At 43.0% G+C, this 25,195-nt stretch overlaps 1 protein-coding gene across 5 annotated transcripts; it reads right to left on the bottom strand.

The window, feature by feature from the left end:
- Positions 1-33: 33 nt before the first annotated feature.
- Positions 34-25,195, bottom strand: LOC135260002 (calcium uptake protein 3, mitochondrial-like). Of its 5 annotated transcripts, none has more exons than XM_064345033.1 (15): positions 24,838-25,195; positions 22,021-22,163; positions 19,324-19,355; positions 18,966-19,044; positions 16,187-16,234; positions 15,663-15,745; positions 15,465-15,536; positions 14,084-14,131; positions 10,863-10,958; positions 8,769-8,863; positions 7,952-8,123; positions 5,682-5,790; positions 5,113-5,270; positions 3,922-3,990; positions 34-2,677 (listed from the first exon to the last, which is right to left on the bottom strand). In XM_064345033.1, the coding sequence occupies exons 1-14, from the start codon at positions 24,924-24,926 to the stop codon at positions 3,922-3,924; spliced, it is 1,293 nt and encodes a 430-aa protein (XP_064201103.1). In that variant the 5' UTR covers positions 24,927-25,195; the 3' UTR covers positions 34-2,677. The 5 variants fall into 5 exon arrangements, with proteins under 5 accessions (XP_064201103.1, XP_064201100.1, XP_064201105.1 ...); XM_064345030.1 differs by having other exon boundaries at positions 22,021-22,168; positions 24,838-25,194; XM_064345035.1 differs by having other exon boundaries at positions 22,021-22,168; positions 24,960-25,193.

Raw genomic sequence — 25,195 nt, 5'->3', positions numbered from 1 at the left:
ATATTGCATACTGTAATGCAGACAACAGAAACAGTAGAGTAAATCATTTATTTATGCATTTGTCATTATACTTTTAAAGTAACAATTCACACCTCTCATTCATATTTCCCCCCCACACAGTTCATGGTGCACGCAACAGAACAAAGTGTTCTCAAAGGCCGACCGATAGTGTATTTATTTAAAGGTTTTCTACAAAACCCAGGAATATTTTTCTATAATTTTACTGGGTCACCATAAAAAGGTATATGTCATGCATACAATAAAAATACAATAAAATAAATAATTTATTTATTTAATAAACCCATCTCAGAAATATCAGCGAGATTAACTGTTGAATAAACTGTACCCGTAATCCAGAGTAAGTGGGTGAGGAACAAACAGGATCAAAGATTAATTTTTAATTTTAATCATATTTACCTGTCATCAATAAAATAATTTCCATGTGCAGTGCACACAGGCATATTAAAACAATTTATAATGAATCAGATTATCATTATTTAAATTAGCACATTTGGTAATTATTCAAACAGACAAACTGGGCCTTAAGATGTGAAGCAAAGGTTTCGCTTCAGTTCAACCCTCTGAAAGTTAATGGGGACTGCATGTGCTCTGTCACAGTAAAATGTACTCTGTTGATTTAACACTGAACATTTTATTGAGTGCCTATCAAGTAAATTTATCTCAGCATGCAGTTTATATAGCTCACTTGAGACCACTGCCGTACCCTAATTCCATATTTGCACTTATGTCTACCCTGAGGGTACAACTGCTAGATTGGCATTGATTTCAATTGACTATACTGGGGCTGCCCAATCCTGTTCCAGGAGATATACTGTCTTGTGCATTTTCATTTCAACCCTAACTTGGCACACCTGATTCTACTAATTAGCAGCTCAATGAGATCTCGAGCTGTTTAATGAGGTGTGCTTTGTTAGTGTTGGAGTGAAAACCTATATGACAGTAGATCTCTAGGAACTGGGTTGGGCAGCCCTGGAATATACCATGGATACTCAAATCTGGCCCTCAAATCCAAATCCAGCCCTGGTTTTCTTTTCTGCCAGGTAATTAATTGAAGAATTAGTGCTACTGATTGGCCAGACTGCCACCACACCTGAGTCCCAGGTAAAGGAGGGTTTAAAACCAGCAGTTCTCGGCCTCCTGAGGACAATCATTCTAATAATAGGGGACTATATGAAGAATTCAGAGCACAGAGGCCTGTGGAGAATGTTCTAGAATACCTGCTATTAAAGGCCTTTAAACTCTTAATAGACATCTTAAAGTAAGCTCTCTTTCCTAATCATCTTTAATGGCTCACCTTTCAAAAAATTACCCGTGTGATTGTTTCTTTAAATACAAGACAGAGCACACCTGAATGAATACATAGCACAAATACTACAACAATAGCTTAAAAATAACAATATAAAACACAACAATCATTTAACATATTCCAAATAAGTAATCACACTTCTGAGCTGCTCTCCAAAATGGCTAAGGCTACATTGAATAATCCAAAACGTGGTTAAGACCTGGAGGAAATTGAGACCACGCTATGTCTGGCTGTTTTGTGTCCCTGGGTAAACTGATCTGGGTTAGCAGAGGGCTGGTGTGGAGAAACTATGTTAGCAATGTGTTCACTGTTTAGGCAGATTATATGGCTTATTCCAGTCTGTCAGCGCTAACAATACAACACCACCATGAAGCGGATACCAAACAAGAACAGGAACAAGGTGCACAAAAACAGGTTTGGCCTCTTTTTAAACCACAATTAAGACACAAAGAAATATGTGGACCAAAGGAATTGCTAAATATATAAATGATAAATAGCAATAGGAACCAAAGAAAATAAAATAACATTGGTCAGACACGTCTCTTCTGTAAAGATGCAGCCTACCGTAGGTTCATGCAGGCATGCAATTATTCTCTCCCTATACTATCCTTTACTGAAGCTCTAGCAGTACTGTCAATACAATTTTTAAAATCTTCCTATGAAGCAATCTTGCCTACAGCTGAAATAAATACAACATATTTCAAATGGATAAATACAATACAGATGCTACATTAACGTTAGCTACATTACAGCTAAAGAAAGCCAAAGCATTCAGTGGTGTAGGTCCCTGATTAAAGGTTTTTTTCTTCTTTTGCCACAAAAATCTTTCAGGCCAGAAGTGCAGTGATCTGAGGGTGGCATTTTCTTTAACAATTATGCAATTTTTATGCCATCCTATACACTTCCTGATGCCTTTGCACAGGTGCTTGAAAAGAATTTGTTTAAAATTTTTGGTATTAGGATTGCTGCACCTGGTAGCAAGAGGCAAAGAATCATTATTCTTTGTCTCGAGCAAAGAAAGGCACAGAGAAGATTGATTTTACAGACTTGCTGTTTGTATGTGTGTGTGCGTGCGTGTGTGCATCTGTGTGTGCGTGTGTGCATATGTGTTTGCGTGTGTGTGCGTACATGTGCTGAGGTGCGTTTTACGAAAATTCATTGTTACAGTATTTAGATTGGTTGATCCAAAGTGAAGAGATTGCGCTATGAAGCAAAGGGACAATCCTCACATCCCGTTCTTTCCTTATTTCAGAAGAATCCATGAACCCTTCCCGTTATTCTCCTCCACAGCTTCTGCAGGTGTTTTCCCAAATTGGACTCCCATAAGGAGCTGCTGACTAGGGCATTCATCTGTTCATACAGAAACAGAAAAAAACCCTATGGTTATGGCCAGAATTTGAGCAATGAGAGACACAGAGCTTGAATATACATAACCTATTGTGGCCAATTAAACATACAAACAAGCACGCCAACAATCTTTGCATCTTTCATTTCAATCATAATATCAAATCAGGAGATCTCTGCTGCAGGAATATTGTGTAATGGCCTCTTAGGAAGGCTTCCAGCCCTGTAGATGATGACAGAAACCTGAAGCTGGCATAAGGCCAGCTTGTGCGCACTAATGTTCTGTGTTCTGTGTTGTCTTTTGTGTTCTTATATACTAACCCTTTGAAGAGTAGGTTTTTTGGAATGTTTTTTTTTTCTCTCCAAAATTCTAAGTCAGTGTTCAAGAACTCCATTGTCTTTCAGTTACCAGTAGTGATTGTTACATCAGCATTAGAATGTTCAGTTTTGAGAACATTCTAATCACATATCTGTGACCTTGCACCTTAATGAGTTATAGTTTACAACTGCCTGCGGGAACAAAAGAGATGGGGGGGGGGGGGGGGAGCACAGTGTACAAATAAATGCACCTGCATTACTTTAGCACAGCAAGGACATCATGTACAAGTGTTCCCTGTTCCCGACAGGAGCTATTAAGGCAGTGGACTGACACAAGATACCAGATGCTTTCACTTGCCAGATGCAAAAGTCACTTTCAGAACCACACAGAGCCAAGATGACCTAGAAAACACCAGGGCATGCTTCACTGTGTAGGCCCACTGTTTGTATCTCACGGTACGATGCTGGTGAGGCCTGGAGAATACTGGTAAACATGCACAGGTTCCAGACATGGAAGCTGAGCAAAGAGCTAAGCTGGTATCTGGTGTCGGTTGACCGCGTGTTAATATTACAGTGTAACTCAACACTCAGGGAAAAGAGCAAGGGCCTGGGCTTATTTTCCCAGTTGAAATACCTCAGCACTGTGGTGTGGACACCCTGAAATTAGCCATTATCAACTCAACCTGTTATTTTATAAATGTTTTTTTTTTTCCAATTCCCACTTAGTGCAGAATTGCTGAGGTCACATACACATTTGTTCTTTGGTGCTGTTCTTTGGCACACATTGCGCAACACTAAATACCAGTGTCATGTGGCGCCCTGTGTGATTTGTTTTCTGATTTTGTTGGCGGAAAGTGGCTTCTGGAGAAGAGTGAAGTGTTTGTTTTTTATTGTACGCAGTTGGGTAGAAGCTCTCGTGAGGAGAAACGTACTTATCTGCTGGAGAGCTCCTTCTTCAGACAGGCCTTAAAAGAATGGGCCTTCTGCTCTGTCCTGTAACCCTGAGAGACGAAAAGGGGAGAGAAAAATAGAGAAAGAGGGAAGAAGAAAAAAAGAGATCACTATATCACAGAGGAGAGGAACCAGGCACCTTCAGAGGACGTCTCACCAAAAGCAATTTTATGAGCCAACAATGGAGTGAATACAAGGGTGAAAATGGCCTCTTTTACAAGCATATAATTCCAAGAATAGAAAACCTTTCTGAGAATACTGAATATGAAACATCTGGTCACTTTCACCCTGAGATGAAACTTAAAAAAAATTCATCCAGGATGATGCAGCAATATTAAATCAAAAAAATGCTTGATACAAAAAAGGAACTATTTTTGATAAGAAATCCTAATCTCGCCAGCCACTAGGTGGCAGTATTTCACTTTGGACTGGGGTACCTGACAAACAGTGCGTTTCCTCAGCCTTGGGGCCTACCTCAGTCCTACTGTCCCTTCAAAGTACTGCAAAACAATAACTACATCTCAGAATCGTTTTTGACCCGTGTGGAGAAAATAAGGACGTTTTCTTTTTCGTCGGGACCTTTTCCAGTACTGCCTGCCCTGTAATTGATTTTGTGGAGACCGGGGTAGACTGAATGTTTACACTGTTAAAGTTATACCCTTCAGTAAAGATAGCAGAAACAACCATTGCGTGTCGCATTTTACAGCATGTTACTCTTATAATATGTTACGAGCAATAGTAAAAGTATATATTTGAAGTGCTTCCCTATAAAATGTCGCCATGTTACTTACTCCTTGACCAGCGGTTAACGGTTTCCGACGGAATTCCCCCACAATGCAGTGCAGCTCACGGAGTTTAGGTTGCCTTGAGAGGTTAACCATTGATGAAGTGTCCGTCAGATAGAGCGGCCTGGCTCTTGCAGAGCCGGACAGCGCTACTGTTCGTCCTATCAGGCTCGAGCTTCTGAGCTGTCCAGCGTCACCATGGAAACCGTGCCGCGCCTCTTTCTCAGGCTGATTACGGGTTTATGACCCTTTCGTCACCTCCGGCGCTGATAAAAGGCTGTTTACACAACCTCAGCGCGGCGAAACATCCCCCTGCCGCCGCGCCACGCTGACACCCCCCCCCCGTTTCCCCTGGCCGACCCCCCCGCTGCCGCGCACCCCCCTCACCTGAGAGCCGCGGCGTAGCCGGTCCTGCATGATGCCGATGAACTCCTTGTAGCTCAGCTGGTCGTCGTGGTCCACGTCGAAGATCTTGAAGACCGTGTCGACCAGGTGGCGGGTGAACCTGTGTCCCGTTGCCACGTAAACCGCGCGGGCGAACTCATCTGCGCGTGGGGGACCACAAAGGGGTAGCAACCATCACTAAGGCCCATGGGTTCACGAAGGCCCAGCCATCAACACTGACTAGTCAACTGAATCCACTCACCCCAACCATCAACACAGACATAGCAACTGAATCCACTCACCCCAACCATCAACACAGACATAGCAACAGAATCCACTCACCCCAACCATCAACACAGACATAGCAACAGAATCCACTCACCCCAACCATCAACACAGACATAGCAACAGAATCCACTCAGTCCAACCATCAACACGCAACAGTAGCCTATCAACCCAAAACTATTCTGTTTTTCAGAGACTTCTGCTTTAGATTAAATTACACCCAGACTTAGGTATGGGCAGTAATTGTAAATAAAATATGCTCAAAAGCATAAATAAAAACAGCAAACCTTGTCCTACTGAGCGGCTGGCAAAGTTGTACATTTTCATGGCGATGGCAAAATCCTCCAGGTTGTTCAGGAACTGGAAGAAGGATCTGAACTCATCGAAGGTAATCCCCTGTGCAGTAAAGAATGTCCAAGCTTTTATAACCAAGCAATGGAACATACAGCATCATTCAGAAAATCCAATCTAAAACACCCCAAGGGCAGTTAGTATACGGGCAATAAGGCCATAATGCACGTGTCTATTTTCTCAGTACCCGAAGACCACACATCCCAGGTTGCAATGAAACAGGGTTTTTTTATGTACACGTTGTCATTTTCCTTCATAAAACGTCTAATGCAATGTGGGAATGAAAGCCGCCAACAAATTAGGATCAGCAATGCATTCTGGGAATGGCGCGATATCAGTGTTCTGGTCACAGACCTGATGTGTGAGCCTCACTGACAGCTTATTAAAGATTTACTGATTAAAAGTCCTCAGACTGGATGGTTCCACAAGGCTGTGCCTCACCTTATTGGAACACCTAGGGAGCTGGACCAGAGAGGGTCATTAAATCTCAATTTCTGACAGTTAAGTATCAGATAAAACCACCCTGGTTACTTAGTCTTTATTACCCCCATGGGTGAAATTTTTTCCGCAGCATATAGTGACAACCACATAACAATTAATATACCCACAGCAACAAATAAACATCAAAAACATTAATTAAACAATAAATTAGATAATGAATTAAATTAATTATATGTTAAAAAGCAATGTGTGCAAAGAAAGACAATCCGTAAAATTTAGATGGATAAGGCGCAAGCCCAAGGGAACCTCAGCTGTCCTACAGCTTATTAAGAAAGTAAATGACAGTTGGGATTAAGAAGCGTTTGCTCTTATTAGTTTTTGAAATTCGGAGCCTGCATTTGCACTCTGAGGGAAGTAATAGAAATTGATTGAACATGACAAAGCACCATCAGCAAATCACTGCTGAAGTGTGCTCTGACTGTAAAGAGTGATCAGAGAAAGCTATGTTTTATATACGCTTAATTAAGAGCGAGGCCAAACTAAACCATTTAAACATTTAAACAATTCCATGAAGCTGCTAATCACTTAAAACAATCCTGGTGCAATGCCAACACCATTTACTCTGTCAGAAAAAGCATCATATTATGGGTATGTAGGTTCTCTTTTTTTTTTTTTGAATGAGTGAGTGTATGATTTGACGTAATCTCAGGTTTGATTCAAAATAAAATCTTAAAACCAAAACTGACATATATATAATTTATTTTTAATCGCTCAGACGAACAGTGACTTTCCGAAGAATGCCCAAGCGATGGAACAAATAAACCAGTTAATCTCCCTCTTTACAAGCCACATAATCTGTTCCACACTTAACTCTGGACATCAGAGGAAGCCCACGGTGTCTGCGGGACCTTGAAGATAACAACCGCAATGACAGAAAGAGCCCTAGCCAAACAGCCAGAGCACACACAGCGTTTTTTTTTTTTCTTCTTCTTTTTTTCTTTCTTTCTTTCTTTCTGCGATGTACAAGTTGAGCTGTCAACGCGGTGGAATTGTAGCCATTTGGAAAGGGTCAACCTGTTTGCCTGTCTCCTCTGAAGCAGATTAACCCGATACCCGCACAAACACAAACAAAGCGGATGTATCCAAAACATCTCAGGGGCTGAAGATTGCTCTCCCGCCACCCCTATTGATTTCCACCCAAGCGTTTCTCCGCCAACTGGATCCTCCTTTGACTGAGGGGCCCTCCTGACAGCCTCCGTCTCGCTCGCTACAAATGAACTAATGAGTTATATGCGGCGCTTTGCTGTTTTTACCAGGTGAACTCTATAAAAATATCTCTTAACCCAACGATAAGACCCACTTAATTATCAATGCCGATCTACCAACAGCCTCCTTCAACGGCTGAAAGGCCGGTAGCCTCTTCATCCGAAGGTCAACATTTCAGTGCTGAGGAGGACAAAAAAAAAAAAATGCGGCCGCTTCGTTATGGAAAAACCTCAGAGTGCTCACTTCACTCAGCGATCGTTAAAGAAAGAGAGGCAGGCATGTGACGCCTCAACGCTCCAGCGAGGTACAAACACGAGTAAAACTCAAATAACGGCACACCGTGTTATATTATACCCATGCAAACGAAGATAGAAAATGTGTGTGGGTGCGAGCATGTGCGTGTGTGTGTGTCTGTGTGTGTCTGTGTGTGCATGTGTGTGTGAGGGAATGTAACGGGATGGTCTGGGAGAGAGGTCTACAGGGAATGGAAAGAGAATACCTTCTCGTTGGGAATGCTCTGTCGGACGTTCTCCAGGTAGCTGCCGATGTTCTCCACGTTGGTGTAGCGCAGCAGGATTCGGGCGAAGTCCTCCTCGCTGATGGTGGTCATCCCTTTGGAGTAGGTGAGGAACTCGATCTCGAGGACCTCTGTCTGCAGGTTGTCCATGAATCTGAGATACGAGGAGAGAGAGACGGGGTGCTGACAAGGGGTGGTGACCACCAACCGACTATCCAAACCCAACACCGGGACTACTGGGGCAAGAAGATTTTCACTTTTCTAACCTTCTTAGAAGTTGTACCAGAACAGAACAGTTGCCTTGACATTTGTTGCCATGCCTGTTTGTCTTTATTATTAATATTTCATAGCAAGAATATGAACAAAAGGTCTGGTTTACATTTACATAATTTGGCAAATACTCTTAACCACAGCCCCTTACAAAAGTGCTTGGAGCTTCAGTATGACAAGATAGTTTCCCATGCAACTGTTCAGTAAGAAAAACACCTGTCAAGTTTATTTATTACTTATTTATTTATTTATTTATTTACTTACTTCTATTTTTAAGGGTAAGTGCAATAATGGTAGGGTACATAAGAGTTAAAGGAGTTTTCATTTTATTTAGGACTAGTGCTGGAAAGGTAAGACCTGAAGTGATTTGTGGGGAGTCACAAATATCAGACGCTTTTCCGTCAAGGTAAGATAGAACCGATCTCTCTTTATGACGACGGTATTATGGAGCTCTGAACCTCACGCTACAGCTCACCGCGACCATAAAAAACCGTGACAGTTATTTTGTTGCGGAATTACGAAATCTCACCCGTAAAAGTCGTCAAACGTCAGCTCGGCTTTGCCCTTCTTCCCGAAGAAATGCACCAGGAGCGTGGTGTCCGTGGTCAGGGCGTCGTCCCCCAGCTGCGTAGGGGAGACATCTGCATCATTTCAGCTCTGCTTTCTCTCTTTTTCAGAAGAGAGAAAGGTCGGGGTCGTGCCGCAAAACAACAATGAAACACGAATTACACAGACTGATTCATGCCGCTTACAGACGCAAGGGTGCGGCCGTCTGTAGACGACACACACTTAGAAACAGCACATAGACACACAACCGTGCAGATGAGGACTGTGTTATATAGTGAACATGAAGACCACACACCCACACATCGCCATGCTCGGACACGCGTGACACACGCTACATGAGAGCAGAGTCCACCTTTTTCTACATACTACACAATCTGCTTTTTTGTAGGCTTTGTCTTCATAGTATTTGTATATGTTTTCAAATGTGACCACAAATCTGCCCTGTAGTGGACAAAGTACGAATGAAAGCAGAAACCTTCAGCCAGAATATGGTGAACCGAAGGCCCATTGTGAGCCAGGGACAAGATCAATCAATATGAGTTGACCAACTGCCAACAGATCAATCAAAATTTTGACCAACTGCCAATCACAATATGTAAGCCCCTTTAAAAAAATAAATTTAAAAAACCCACCAATAAAGTCATTTGCTATTACCATCCAATATGTCCTATATGATTAGAGCAGGGGTGTCAATCTCCAGTCCTGAAGGGCTGCAGTGCCTGGAGGTTTTTAAGGTTTCCTATCAATTAGCAGACAGTCTATACCTTGGAATCACAGAGTGTGGACTCTTTAGCCAATTCATAGCTAAAAATGAGTCACTTAAATGCAGAACGACTCCAAAAGCCAGCAGACACTGCAACCCTCCTGGACTACAGTCTGGAGTCCGTCGCTCCCAGATTAGAATTTGGTTCAAAATGGCTGCCTGAATTCCAACAGCAAGCGAGGAGAGAAGGAAAACAAGTGCTCGTAAGTGATCCGCGACCATCTTCAATTTAAGGGATTAAACTGTTTATTTACAATTGGTTTGTAATCTGGCATTCGGAAAGCAGCCTTAATCCTTCGGAAAGACATCACTCAGCTCAGAAAAAGGTGTTTTTTACCACTTTAATGAGTTAATGCCGTTAATCTGCAGTGATGTTAGTGAAGGCCAGTTACTCGTGATATACTGCATTGTCAAAAAAAAGCAAGCTGAATCCAATCAAGGACGCTGGTGCGCCATGTACCTCTAGTCTAATGTTCCATGGGTGCAGTTCTTTAAAACAAAAAAAGAAGACATTGGTCCTTGACTGGCTGTTCATCTAGCTCATCTAGATTGAAACAGTAAGGAAATATCGCACAGTGAGAAGCTCCATAAATTTGTCTTCAGTATACATGCTTTCCAGAATAACATGTTTAGTACTGTCCGCATATATACTACCCAATCCACTAGCTGCATGGCAAATAAAACAGCTACAACTAAATCAACAGGAAGTCGTTTATTTTGAGGAAAGTCGCGTCTAAGACTATTTTTAAGCAACACACATCTTTTTGTGTTATTGTAGGTAGAAACTGAAAAAAAGTTGGTTTGTTCATTGAATAAAAGCACATATTTTAACTAAATTCTTCTCTACCTAAGGTGGCTTAATATTTTTGGCTAGGTCTTTTGTCTTCTCCTCTACATCAGCTTTCTTTTCACATGGGGACTGAACTCAACATCAACACAACCCTACAGTAGTCACTGCTATCCACGCACAGGAAGCAGAGGTAAAAACCAACAGTGCACTAATAGAAAACACGACACAGCACAAACAAGTGGATGTGGATGACTGGGGGGGGGGGGGGGGGGCGGTTGAGTGGTAACATTAAATCTAAATCTACCACAAGATATAAACACACAGAAGGCCCTGTAGAAACCACAGAGGTGTCACAATGTAACAGGTTACGGCAGAGAGAGAGAGAGAGAGAGCATGATGATGGACCAGGGAGGGCTAGAGAGGGCGGTGAAACAAAATGGCTCCCCGTCTACTGAGGGGTGAGGGATGGACCAGACAGACTGACAGACTGACTGCACAGCTACCTCTGCCAGGTCTGAAAAGAGAACTCTACTGGTGCCGCGCTTGACAACGTCCCAGCAGCTTCTGGGCACTAAGTCCTGAGGCTCTTTTTTTACAACCTGCAAAACGTGCATAAAAATGACAGGGCACAGCTATTAGAGGAAAGGGGTAAGGCCCATTGCTTCACATGAACACACATTATCAATAAGACATTTTAGGCTATTTATAAACACCGAGGCCTTGGATTCAATCAACATTTGTTCTTAGCTGTGTCTCCTGATTGAACGCTGCTGAACAATAACCAAAATTAACTTGCTTGTGATAAAAAATAAAATTCAATTTACTTTTTCAAAAGTAAAAAAGTCAAAGTAAAGGACAAATGTTGACTGAATCCAAACCAGAGGTATAAACAGACAGAGGTAGAACAAGACAGAGATTAATTATTAAAAATTTAAATCAGTGTAACTTTTCCCCATCAAGTTTTCTTTTTTGTTTTGGGTTAAAAGTGATTTGGTGCAGGTGATCCAGGTGGAGCACAGGGGATCCAGCTGAACTGTTGAACCCGCCCTCGATGACAAGCCGAGGGTGCGAAAAGAAACAAGAGACAAGCGGTACCAGCCCGTCAAAGGAACGGCGAGAAGCCGCTCGCCCGCGAGACGATAACCGCGTATTTCCGCGAAACGCAGCTGCAAGGAGGGCCTCCGTCAAGCAGGCCCAGAGCCCTCTGCAATCGAGCGTGCAGCCTTCGGTGTGGAATCCAGACAGATCCAGCGCGTCCCGGAGACAGCTGTGTGTCCCGCCAGCCGTCAGGGTGTCCAGCGGGGCATGCACCGAAGTGGTGACATCACCAGGGTATCCATGCCGCTTCCCCTTATACAGCACGTCCTGTCGTCTGAGGTCAGGAGGAGACGCCATTTTAATATGTTACACACGCTGCTTATTCGGTTTCCACGTCTGATTTATCTGTTAAAGGCGGGTGGGATTGTTTTAAACCAAGTGGCACCATCGAACTGAAGGTCCATGGGTTTGTCCCTCTTTCAGGAAGACCAAAAAGAATAGATACTGTTTGTTAGAGCCAGTCTTGGGAGAGATCCGAAGGAGAGCCCTGTCTCCTAATTTTTCATTGGGGAATATTATACATTCTGACGATGCCGCAGTTTAAGTTTACCTGAGAACTATGTCCATCAGATGACATAACTTGGAATTCTCATATGAATGAATCAGGCAAATAAATTAATGTGTACATAAATAAATAGCCTTGAACTTCCCAATTAGACAGGCATCCTTTCTCCTTTCAACACCCCGTCAACAGCTTCACAGGTAAGCGAAATACCCGAACGCCTTTTTACTACAGACCGCGGGAAACACTTCTCATCTACACCCTGAAGAGTAGGCCACGCTCATCTGTCGATGGCTCTGTCGTTACAGTACGTCTTTTTTTTTTTGGGCCGCTGCAGCTGAGCCCTTTTGGGGGGGGAAAATCGCCCTCGCGTCTCAACACCACCTCATGCAGAAGGAACATCAACAGCGGCAGGGCAAGCCAGGAAGCTGCTCGTCCAACACTATTTCTCTGCGCTCGCGTCCTGCTTCGCTCGACGATGTTTGTTTATCTTTCCCTCCTTCCTCCTTTCCCTCCTTTTTTGTCGTCTTTCGTGCCTCCAGGCAGAATCCGAAAGCCGAGACACCTGATAAAACATGGCTCCTCCCTCCTCCCTCCTCCCTCCTCGCTCCGCAGCTCAAACTGGTGGCAGATTTACGGCGCGAGCCCGCGGCTAATTAAGAGAGCAGCCGTTAGCTCGCTAAGCGATACGCCTGCCCGGCCTCGTAAGACGCTGCGCGACTGGGATGGGGGGGGGGACAAGGGGGGGGGCAGGCAGCCCGACCGCGGTACAGAAGAGGAGCTCCATGCCGACAGGTGGCCTTCACCCCTCCAGTTTTTACCAAGTTTTATGAGGCCCTGCCGCTCACCCGCCTCGACTAACAAGGTGCAAAACCAGAGCGTTTCGTGCAATAGCACTCCACAATCTTACAGCCTTAAAACAAGAGGGGGGAGGGGGCGGGCTGCCTCCCTGCCTCGCCCCCTCCCAAAACAGACCCGTTCTCGAGGGGTTAGTCTCACTCGCTGGCATCATGCTCATCATGGTTCAAACATCACAAAAGGAAACCGGAGCCTGAATAGCACTTTTCAGGTAACTGTAAAAATAAAACATGGGGGTCCCAGCACGACCACGTCACTCACTGGCTGAGGGCCTTTTAAAGCTGAGGTTTGGGGAGATTGGACCTCAAAGGGCCTCCACCTGACAGGAGACAAGTAACATAAATCATCTGTCCTCCCGACAGGGCGCTCCCGCTCCCGTTCCCTGTCAGACAATGGCCGTATGTTCCAGACCGCGTTTGACTGAGTCCCATTAAGAGCACATTGTCCTCTCCCTCAGGTACCTGAAGCACGAATGAGGGTCTGGGAGTTCTGCTTTCATCCAAACATTACACATTAAACGGAAAAATAAGGCCTTTGCCTCCTGCTCGTCAGAAAAAAAAGATGTGGGGAAAAAATGAGACTAGAATAACAGATCCAATAACAGGCAGCTGATGGTTACTGAAAACACGGGGTCATCCTGATGTTAGAATTTTTCCTCATTAAAGGGAGTGAAGAATATAATTACATTATGAAAGGTAAATTTCCTAAATGCTGTTTATCTGGAAACCTGTTTGCCTGAAGTTGCTGCTTTATAGCTCAAATGTTTTCACAAATATTCATTAACTGAATGCAATCCTGCCCCCTACTGCATGAACTGGAATTTCCGCCTGCAAAATGCCCTGTGAGCAAATCTATCAGAATTATTCATTTTTTCACCCGAAAATGAACCGGATTGATTAGAAGTCATTATAATGAAGTTGTGGATGTCCACACTGTAAAATGTCCAGTGTTAATTCAACTCTAACAGTGTTAGTTCAACCTTAACAGATAACACTTGGTCCAGAGTGGGACCAAATGTTATCTGTCAGAGCTGAATTAACACAGGACATTTACTGTGTATTAAAGCACAGATAGCCTGAGTATTACTGAAAAGATGTAAAGACGTTACATCTACACAGGGGAAGAGCCTCCACTAAGCCCCCATTCCTTTATCTCTTACTTACTGAAATCGCATTGAAGCCTATGGCTACACGACCCCACACTGCAATAAAAAAACAATGCATACGACTCAGGAATCAGTGCATGTACTGCGGATGGGATACGTACAGATACGCCGCTCACTGGGGAGGCTTGGTATCCGTAAAGCTGCACAGTCTTACGCACAGAGGCACAGGAAGATGCAGAGATGAGAAACCCGCAAGAGTGCAAAAAAGGAAAGGGAAGAAAAAGAAGAACAATAATAATAAGAAGAAGTATTATTAGGACATGCAGAGACGTTGTTTATCTCTTATCACTGCACACAGTACAACATTAGCACGGATTCTTCGCCTAAAGGTATTGTAGATGAATAGGGAAGAGCTTGACCTTTTCCTATCCATGCGATGGTTTCTTCCAAGCTGCAAACATTAAAGGCAGTCTGATATAAAGCCGCAGTGAACGTTTGCCATTGGTATTACACAGTACAATGCGTTAAGTCAGCTCTAACAGAGTGAGTCCAACAGGGACCATGTATACTCTGCAAGAGTTCATTTAACACTGAACATTTTACTGTGTACTGTAACGGTAAATCACAGCAGACCTGGTGGCTAGTGGAATACAGGAAAGCTCAAGACGCATGTAAAACACATGCACGTGGATCCCAGTAACCTGTACACAACCTGGACCATGCATAACACAACCATTCTGATGTCTGACATTACATCTGAGGTGAGGATAATGAGATGAATCTTGTGAAGATAAAAATGTAGCCTGTTCTCTACCGGGTACAGCTGTTATTGCACATAAATAAAATACATACAGTACTAATAACATGTTCTGGTTAAGAACTTTATCTTACACTAAAGGTTGATGAATGGTAGAGCACGATGACTGTGCTGCATTACTAGATCTGATTTACCCTGAAACATCCACAGTGCGCTTCCTGTTATTCAAGAAGCAAAAAGAAACCACTTGATACAACCTCAGTTTCAACAACACGCCAAGATCAGTAAGACGACCCAATACAAGTGCTTTATCCTCTGCAGCTAACGTGATAAAAAAAAAAGACTTTGAGGGTCCTTCTTATCTTCTCCATCGAATCTGCTTTGTTTACATACGCCTGCATGCGCTGCACACAGATGAAAGCCACTCCACCAGCATCCCCATCTCGCGCACAATTGGCGTTGTTTTCATTTGGAAACGCAAGTACCCACCGCACACGCACGTCACTGCCAAAAAGCCATTACAGATCACCTGTACTGTGCAATGCTGGCAGCCTGCTATTCGCTTCCATTCCTCGCCAGGATAAATATATATATACATGTATATATCAATATATATGCTCCCTGCCGCCAAAGCACCGATGTAATTTATTCAAGAAAGTGCAGAACGCTCGAAGGCAGCAGACTCGTTGCCGTGATACAGCCACACCTGCGTACGACGCCCCTAAATCCTGCCAGGGTACTGGCGTTCGCCGAAAACTGGCGTTTTCGTGAAAAACTCATCTTACCAGCTGCGCCGATTTCTCCGAGTCTCCTCTCCTCTCCTTCTCCGCGTTCTTCTTGCGAAAGATTTCCTGCAGCTGAAGGGGAACAGAATCAAACGAGCCAAATTTCAGGGGGGCAATCACAAGCCGCAGCTGCTCGAGACATTCAAGATTTAATAAACGGCCGGTCAGAAAAAATTCACAAAGCGGGAGAATTCATACCACCAGGAACTCCCGCTTGTCCACTATTTGGTTCCCGTCCGTATCAAACATGTTGAAAGCTATTTTGAAGCCAGCGTGGGGCTCTGGAAAAAGGACATTGTGTGAGAATCAGAACAAAAGCACCGGATCTAAAAAACTATCAACTATGCACAAAAATTTGGAGAAATCTAATACTAAAGACCACCCATCTGGTGAAACATTTATGCATTGTATTCATGCAAAGAAAAAAACCTTGCAGTTATGTATCATGTTCCATTATGCATTATTCAATTTTTTATTTCCTCATTCTTACACTATACTCAGCTCTACTTATCCAGTCTACATAAAGACCCCATTTGACTAGTGGGTACTCCATTTGATTTGAGAACAGTTAGTGAATACTTAATAAATGTTTGTAACACCATAGATACATGTTACTAGTGTGTGTGTGTGTGTGCGTATATGTATGTGTGTTTGCGTGTGTGTGTGTGTAAATCTGTTCTGACTAAAGGCTTCATTTCTGAAAAAAGTCCAAACGTACTCACTGGTCAAGATGCAAAGCAGGAAGAGGTATTCAGTGTAAGCGATGATGCCTGTAAGACAGAAAGGCTGCATTTAGAGCGTGTTATTAATGCACTCAAACGGAGGCTGCATTGTGTAGGAGCGGGCCAGAGCGGTTTGACTGAAGACAGCCAGTCTGAGGCCAAGCTTAAAATGTTTACCGGATTTCAAAGCTCGGCTTCGGAAGATAAATCAAATGACCGGGCTTTCCTGGGCACGCCGCATGCAAACACACACACACACACACACATGCACACACACACACACACACACAGACGCACACACATGCAAACACACACCTACACACACACAGACACACACACACAGATGCACACACACACACACACACACACTACTCTCTCACGCACACAGAAAAAAAAGCTGGTGATCCCTTGTTTTGAAAGTGATAAAATCTAAAAAGGTGTCTCTTAATTCACGCTTGGCGTTCTCTTCACACAAACAGAAACCTTACGACGTAAGTGACCTATCTGGACACCAAACCCAAACAAAATTAAAGGCGGCCGCTGCCTCCCGCGCCTCTTCCCCTGTTTGGATAGGGAGGTGTAAAACATTCTCCAGTGATCTGTCACTGATTTGAGATGCCTGATTTGGGTTTGTGTTTCCCTTTGTTGTCCACAGCACCCTTTGTTGTGTGACAGGGTGGGGAGTGGGGTGGGGTGGGGTGGGGTGGGGGGGGAGGAGGAAGGGAAACTGTCAGGGAGCATTTCGGTAGACTTAGAGAAGAAGCGGTCCTGCAGCGACTGAAAGCATTCCCTGCCCTTTTGTCTGAGGAGGAAGACAGTGACCGGAGCACAGATAGTTCTGGGTGACTGCTCTGAGTGTTATGGGAGAGGAGTCTCGGAATGGGGCTCGCTTCGGGGAAGGCACAATTGAAGAAGAAGAAGACACTCGTGGTAAAGAGGTATTACATGGGTATCCACAGCCCAGACAGGAGAAACCTACAGAGAAGCACTTAAGTTCCCGCCTGGACATAATCGTGTCTTACATTTCATAATGGGGCTGAGGCTTTAATTTTACAAGTGCTGCTTTACAGCTGAGAACCTGAGGGCAGTTTTTTAAAAGTTCTTCTTTTTTTTTTAAAGTTTTGGTGCTTCATGTAAATATCAATTGTATGAATAACAAAAGGAAAAATTAAACACTTGAACTGTCCCCCCCCCCTCTCCATTTTCAGATGCTCCACAGCAAAATTGGGCCTAATCTGGCATAAACTGTTCTGGTCTCCAAAGAACCTCACATGAAGCTAGAGGGGGTGGGAAAAAGTCTTTAAAATTCCAGGCACATTTCATTAATGCCACACACCTTCACTCTTGAAGAAAAAGAAAAAAGAAAAAAGAACTTCACATGCCCAACCCCGAAGCTCAAATAAATGTTGTCAGACAATACAAGGAATTCCACAGAAACACTTCATATAGAGTGTCAGTCGCGGAGATGTAATCCAATGCCATTCTTAGAATTCATACTGTCCGCAGCGATCTGGGGCGGCGGTGGGGGACGTGTCTCGACATCGCAGAGTTCAAACAGCCCCGTACATTTTCTAAAAGCACAGCTTTGTTCCGAGATCAATCCAATCCCCTTTTTTTTTTTTTTGGTGGGGCTTCGACATTTAACGGCAGGATTAAAAGCGCCTAAATCCCAGCATTGGCACTTAGTTAAAGCAACAGGGGGGAAAAAAAAGGACGAAAGAAAACATCCATGCCAGAGTACTTCAAATGCTGGAATGGACTCTTCAGGCTAACAGTGACTCCCAGCAGCTCAAACACACACGGGCAGCCAACGGACCACCAATCCACCGCCACCTTTCAGTCCGAAATAGCGCTCTAATCCAGACGGCCAAAGAGGGTGGTATTCACACACAAACTAAAATAAAGTAAAACAAAAATCATTTCAATCAAATCTTTTCAGTTCCACATATTCAGGAATATGATAACCATTCTTAGAGTGTAAGATTTCTCCTGGAGATCCCTCCCCCCCATTATTTATAAAAATGAAAGCTATGGTCGGTTAATTCGGTTATTTAAAAAGCGGAATTCCGAATCGCGCATTGAAAATTAACGATGTGGGCATGAAAATTAACGATGTGGGCACAAGCATCACCACAGGGAAATCACCAGCGCCTTGGTGCTGTCACTGCGTTGACAGCCGATGTTTTAATTGCAGGCCTATGGGCCTCCAGGTCCTCCTGTCAGGCATATTTGATGTCGGCAAGAGTTTCGCTGAAGTACGCGAGCACAAGAACAAGAGGCAGTGAAGAGCAAAGTTATTGTCAGGACCGCACGCTAGGAGCTAATTGCCGCTTTCCAAAGGCCCACTGAAGGATGCATTTTATTACCATGTCCATTTACACCAGCAAATGGACAATAAAGATGTTTTGCGGCTGATGTCCCAGAAGTTATGCAAGAGCACAGTGACATTACTGCTACACTAGGGCAAAGTAATTGCAAATACACTCTGCGCTCTTTCGCCAAAACAAGGAAATGTTTTCCTATTTTACTTCTTGAGGGAAAAAAAAAGCTGGAACCCTGAAGTCAGATGATGAAATTCTCTTTTGACTCCCGGTATGTGTATTTCCAGTGACCCAGTTTTTCAGATTGCAAGCTGCTTCTGGAAATTACACAGATGTCGTGTTCACCTGTTTTTACACTGAACTAGAAACTTGAATAAGTTGACAATTTACCAACTTTGCTGAAATATGTGGGACATAAAAGTGTATTCATTAATGATGAATAATTGTTTGTTCCTCACCTTGATTGTTAAGATTTCTGAAGAGTTTGGATGATCCCTTCCAAACAGGAGGAGTCTCTGACAGCATCTTCTCCAGTTCCTTCAAAAATACGATATATTCAGTGCATTTGCATAAAATCCCATTAAGCATTTTCAAAAAGTTCTTCAGCACAAGTAAAATTACACATAGAAACATGTCACTATGTGCATTTTACTACAGTAACCTGCAGTAAACTCTCAGTGTGTTGAAAATATGTATGTCCTTTCCGGGAACATCAACAGGAAAATGATTGAATTACAGCACCGGAGGGGAGAGGACTATTTGTACTATTCGCATTTTAATATGGGAATTGTGACACACAGATAGCTTTGATCATACCTGTTTTGAAAGAGACTTCCATGGCCTCTTGTCTGGGGGAAAAAAATCGAGAAAGAATGACTTCATTCATCTTTTTTTATTATTTGAAATGTGACAAATATTATTACTGGATGGGGCACACCCAACTGTCTCATCCTTATTGTGCTTAGTATGCACTGCAGGAATACTATTTTTTGTCCACGTGTGACTTGGATTTATTAAAAGCGGTAGTGAAACAGGAGGAAAAAAAATAGCTGGTATGTGAAGATTCTCAGCCAGGAACTGACTGAAACCCAAGTCTGAACATCCCCAGCAGTGCATTCCAGCATTCAATAAAAGCCCCAGCCCACAAGATAAGACAAACGGACTGTAAACCTGGCTGGATACTCCAGACCACCTCTATTGCCGCAGCCTGATAACAGTGACAATGACCCCTTCACTTGACACACTGGGAGACCCAGTCCTGACTTATACTGCTGAGCTGATAGTAACACACACATCAAACTGGTCATCATCATAATGCAAGTGTCTGGACAAAGGGCAAAGACCAGTGCATTTCATACTGAAAAAAACAAAAAGATTCACCATCACAGCTCAATTTTTTGAATGAGCGTTATATATACGTAAATGCATTTTTGATATGCCTCTGGAGCTTATCTTCTGTGAGGACTGTCCATTTTATAACTGTTTAACATTTTTTCTCCGCTTAAACTGACTGCAACAGATCGCAATCAGCCTATTGCTGCTCAGGTAAAATCAGAAGGAGTGCAAACGTCTTATTGGTTGGCTTAACATAGTTCTCTGACAAATTAATCATGGAGCATAATTCCATGTGAATTTCATATTACGATTACACGTCTTTAAAGACACTATCAGACACTTTGTTTACTAAGGTCAACAGCTTTCCCAAGCCCAAAAAGGTTTGTGTAAACAAGAACGAAAGCGTGACAGGCCTGTTTAAACAACAATGGCACAACAGACAAGTGATGAACTAAAAAAGAATCTCTTCAATAAGTGTTTGGTCTATGTCTGACAATGAAAGAAAAGTATTTTGGTGCCTTTCCAAAAGCAGAGGACCATTTTCCCATAGTCTAAAAACGGCCCGCGTTAGGTTATTTGCTGCGGCTGGTGCTTTGCTGAGAGCAATCCTTTAAGAGACCAGAAAAGCAAGAGCATTTACACTGGCAAAATTTAAACCAATACCATTCCAGGCAAACAGATAATTCTCATGAAAGCCCGTGAAACGTTCTCTTTCCTCCACAGCAACCGACTTGAAAGGACTGCAGAGAGACTCCCAGACTCGTCTTACAGGGGGCTGAAAGTAAGAGCCCATCAGCGGAACCGTGAATATAAACTCATTTAATCTCTGAATTTTGCAAATGAAACTGACAAAATATAACCGTTAGCATTGTGGTACATGCATCACTGTGAAGGGAAACCCTAAATAGGCCATTTAATCAGCATTTGATGTCCTCAACAGAATCAAAAAAGAGATTGAGACAACGTTATCAACAAGATTAATTTCTCGAACATGTTTTACTTGTTTGCAGAATAAATGAGAAGGTCTTATTTGCTAATAATGATATTTCAGGAGCCTTTTCCAGAATTCATTGACTTTATAACCTTAACATAAAACCATAAATTTCATTATCCCATTTCACAACACATTAGTCATTAAAATGAACATAAGTGCCGTGCAATGCATGATTTCCATATTAATGCTTGGAATTCTTCTATTTTAACGGATGTTCTGGGAGATGCATAACCTTGAAACTTTCAAGGTTATACTCTAAGGCGGAACTGACTTTTTGACTCAGCTTGAGAGCAGAGGTGGAAAATCCAGGTTCAGAAAGTAAAAGGCCACCCAGTAACCCATTTGTTCCAATCATCTAAGTTGCTCCTTAGCACAGTTCTTCAGCCAGGCGGTAGAACTAAACAGTGAAATCTACTGGCTGAGTTCATGGGTGGAAGATACATACGACAGGACTTTCTGATCCCTGGACTTCCCACCTCTGTGTATGTCAAAAAAAAGAAAAAGAAAGAAACGGGATTTTTTCCCCCTACCTAATTGTGCTTCATTAAAATGGAAAACCCACACCTGAAGCACAAGGCCGCAGGGTCCTTTTGTCTGTATCATTCTGTCTGTGCTGTGAGTGTGATGCTGGTGCAGATGGCTATCTCCATGCAGGTGTTATGACTACTTGAGTTCTGGCCAATCACAGCTATTTTTAAAACACTCACGAGGCCTTCCCTTTAAAGATAAAAAAAGAGTGTTGTTATGCTCCATAAATTACCGCCAACGACCATCTCCAAACTCACTATTTCATGTAGGGAACGGAACGAATAGATTTGCTCCGCAAACAGAATCAGGCTATTTTTAACCCAAGAGAAAACACTCACTCAAAGTAAAACTGTTCACATTAAAGCTCATTTTGTGTAAACGCGGGGTGTTTAATAATCATATTATAATGAGAATGAATCCTGACAGCACTACTATTTAAGTGAAAAAGAAAATGATAATCAAAGAACTATTTTACTGGTCCTATTCCAGCATGGATTGTGATGACTATTTCACTGCAGTACTCAGCAAAATGAGTAAATTATACACTAACAGAGTAACTTTCATCCAGTGTGGACTCAAATAAACTCACTCAGAGTTGAATTAATAGCTAAAACTTTACTGTGTAGCCGCTGAAACTGTTCTCGTGAGGTACTTACTTTTGGGCTCGTTCATGGTGACAGACTCGATGAAATTCTGAGGGGTCATGTACAGCTGTCCTTCATACTGCACAGAGCTGAACAGCCGAAATCTGTGCTCCTGGGACGACATGAACATCGCTCCATCTTCAAAGTCAAATTTTCTGGCCTACGACGGAACGTGAAGAAAGCATAACAATTTTTTCTCTCTGCTCGGAATTCCCTGCATTACAGAGAACAGCCACCCATGTGTAATCTCAGTCGAGCAAAGCAGAAAGAGACAACAAGCAACTAATTAATTTCACTCCAATCAATTAGCTTCGGAGGCAGAGTGAGACGCTTTTATCTGACGAGATCAAAAATAAAACACAAGTCAAGACCCACACATCAAACGGGGGCGCTTTAAAAGGACCCGGAAAGCTGATCTGCGTTTGTTGTGTAAAAACTTAGCGTTGCTTTTGCCGCATTCGTTTGTGTGTATGCACACCACATCAATGAGCAGGACGAACACGCTCTTCCTCCGTGAGGTAGTCACCCCACACGTACGGGAACCGAGCTTCGCTTCAAAGGCCGCGCTGAGCGTTCTGACACCCTGGGCATTTAATTCCTGCAGTGGGGTGGGGGGGTGGGGGGGTGGGGGTGGGGTGAGGTAGTGTCCCAACAAATTTTCCAACCCGGTGACATCGGGGGCTGACCCCGCGCGGACAGAAGGCCTCTCTCTACGGGCGGTGGCGGGCCGCCAAGCCCACTGGGCACCGAGCAGACGCGCTGGAATGCGTGCCGCGTCGACTTATTACCCCGATCAAATGTCAGCACCCGCTGCCAACAGCGCCGCGCTCCCGCTACCTCGGGCCCTGGATTCCTGCGCCTCAATCCGCAAGTCAAGGTTACGTGGTCCCCGAGCAGATAAGAGACGCTCGGACAAAAAAAAAAAAAAAACGGGGACACAGTGCCGGGCGAGGTTGCGCGCTAGAGCAGGTTGATTCCCCCGCGGTTCGCCGTGCCATGAATCCGAGGAAGGCATTTCTCCCAGGATCCCACAGACCCCTATATCTGCGTCTGAAATTCCAACAGCGTCCTATGGCGGGAACTCCTCGTCTGGGTACGCTAAATCTCTACGGGCCCTGGTGCTGTGCACCTGTTCTCTTTACTTACATTATATCTGACCATTATTCTTTCTTCAAACTATCACCCATGTCCAATTTTGACTTCTTTATATTGCCATAACTCTGGTTCTTCACCTTCATAGATGAGCATACATACATTTAGTACATACCATACATATATGCATATGTACATGCATACATAAATACATACGTACATATGGTACAAACAGTGTACATGCATACATACATACATACATAGTATGCTTTGCATATTCTAATTGGAGATGATAATACACTTGTAATTAAAGCACAATACAATGAAAACGGCAGTTTGTTGTTGTATTATTTTTACGAAGAAGTGCAAACTCAAGACAAGACATCCTCCTGTGTTGTTGACACTGTTTCCGAAAGTGGATACAATCATTTGTCTTTAGTTCGACACTTCAAAACCTTTTCGTAGCTGCAGTTCTATTTCCATCGTTCTAAAAATAACCCATACCTCCTATCCATTGAAGTAGGCATGTAGACAGCTGACTGATGAAAATACAGTGAAGGTCTGCAGCATTGCATGTATTTTAATTGTTGCTAAAATATGCAAGAAAGTTTACTTTTGGTATGACATAGTGGAATTGCAAATATGTTGTTCTTACAAAATGCAAGTAACATATTGGACTAAAGGAGCCATTATCTTTCACAGAACTGCTATTACCATTTTGGTGTTAAAATGCGTATTTTAACATGCACTCTATTCCAAGCAAAATGAAACCTCAGTGTATTTCCAAATGGCCTATTTAATTCCAACTGGTTCATTTAATTATTAATTAGTTAGCCTAATTGTTGGTATACTTCTGGAAGTACCCCAATACAATACAAACGTACACCCTCTTACTGTAAAAGGGGCCTTATAAATGAATGGCATATGTAAAATATAATATATTGTGTTTATATTGACATAACACCGCTGGTTATTTTTTAACTTTTTCTGAATACATTAAGTGACTATTGAACTAGACCAAACCTAACGCCAACGCAGCTTTGGACTACGGTCATTCATTGCTAACATAAGAATGTACGCATATAGAGAATATTTGGGGGAAAAAACGATTAAGAACGATTAAATGTATTTTTAAATTATTTACTCGATGAATACATTTCGTAAAATATATGACTTAAGTGCATGACTTTATGAAACTTTGTACGGGGGTATGTTATTGTTTGATATCGAACTGACACGTAGATTGAAGAGCATCCTATTTCAGCACCTCCCCACAGCGGATAGCGCTTTTTGCGACAATGCAACGAAGACAAAAGACGATAGACAATAGACTACAACAGAATGGAACTCCGAGCGCACACCCCTATTCCCCGGATGCTACCTAAAACTAATTATGACGGAAACGTGAGGGCCTGTCAACGGCAAAGAACGGCAACGGCAACGGCAATTTTTTCAGTAAATATTTACTGCAGACGCATTCGTGGTTTGAAAGAGCGCACAAGATACAAACTTATATAAACCGCGTGGCATTATGTGCAAGCTATACGATTTGAGAAGATGTATTCTTCGATCATGAAATTTGAAAAGTGGTTGTTTACGTAAATAAAACAATTCGTTATTACCTTTCTTCCACCATCGTTACTCAAGTCTTATGACAAGAACGTAATTTTTTACGATAGCAATCGTGTAACACATGCACATAGAGTGATGGACAACACACCGACACAAACATGGTACCTTTCCTTTAGCAACCACTGAGGGTAGAGACGGAAGCAGAGCTCGACTGCTACTAATGTGTCCCAGTCCTCTCCTGTATTTGTGGTCATACATGTCACAGAAAAAATAATATGCCACAGCACCTCCGGTAGCGACACATATTCCAGCCGCAGCAACCTTAAGCGCGCTTGGTTTTTTGCTCCTCTGTGCCCCAAACTTTGCACGGAAATTGCACGGCAGAGATGTGAAATTGAGTCTTGAAGACTTGTGCACCATTAACACGAGTTTGCGTAAAGCGGCCATTGCTCTTGCTTTGATACTGTATACAGGGAACCGTGGTGTTCTTCCCATGCATCGCGAGATGTGGATTTCACCCCGT

The sequence above is a fragment of the Anguilla rostrata genome, chromosome 7, assembly GCF_018555375.3.
Source record: "Anguilla rostrata isolate EN2019 chromosome 7, ASM1855537v3, whole genome shotgun sequence".
Lineage (NCBI taxonomy): Eukaryota > Metazoa > Chordata > Actinopteri > Anguilliformes > Anguillidae > Anguilla > Anguilla rostrata.
Note: the sequence above shows the minus strand (reverse complement) of the source record. Positions and strands in the feature narration are given on the sequence as shown.

Coding starts and splice junctions, on each gene's coding strand:
- LOC135260002 (XM_064345030.1), bottom strand. CDS start 25,167: ATGGGAAGAACACCACGGTTCCCTGTATACAGTATCAAAGCAAGAGCA. Junction 19,045..19,323: donor GGAAGTCTCTTTCAAAACAG/GTATGATCAAAG, acceptor GTATTTTTGAAG/GAACTGGAGAAGATGCTGTC. Junction 3,991..5,112: donor GGCTACGCCGCGGCTCTCAG/GTGAGGGGGGTG, acceptor TTCGTCTCTCAG/GGTTACAGGACAGAGCAGAA.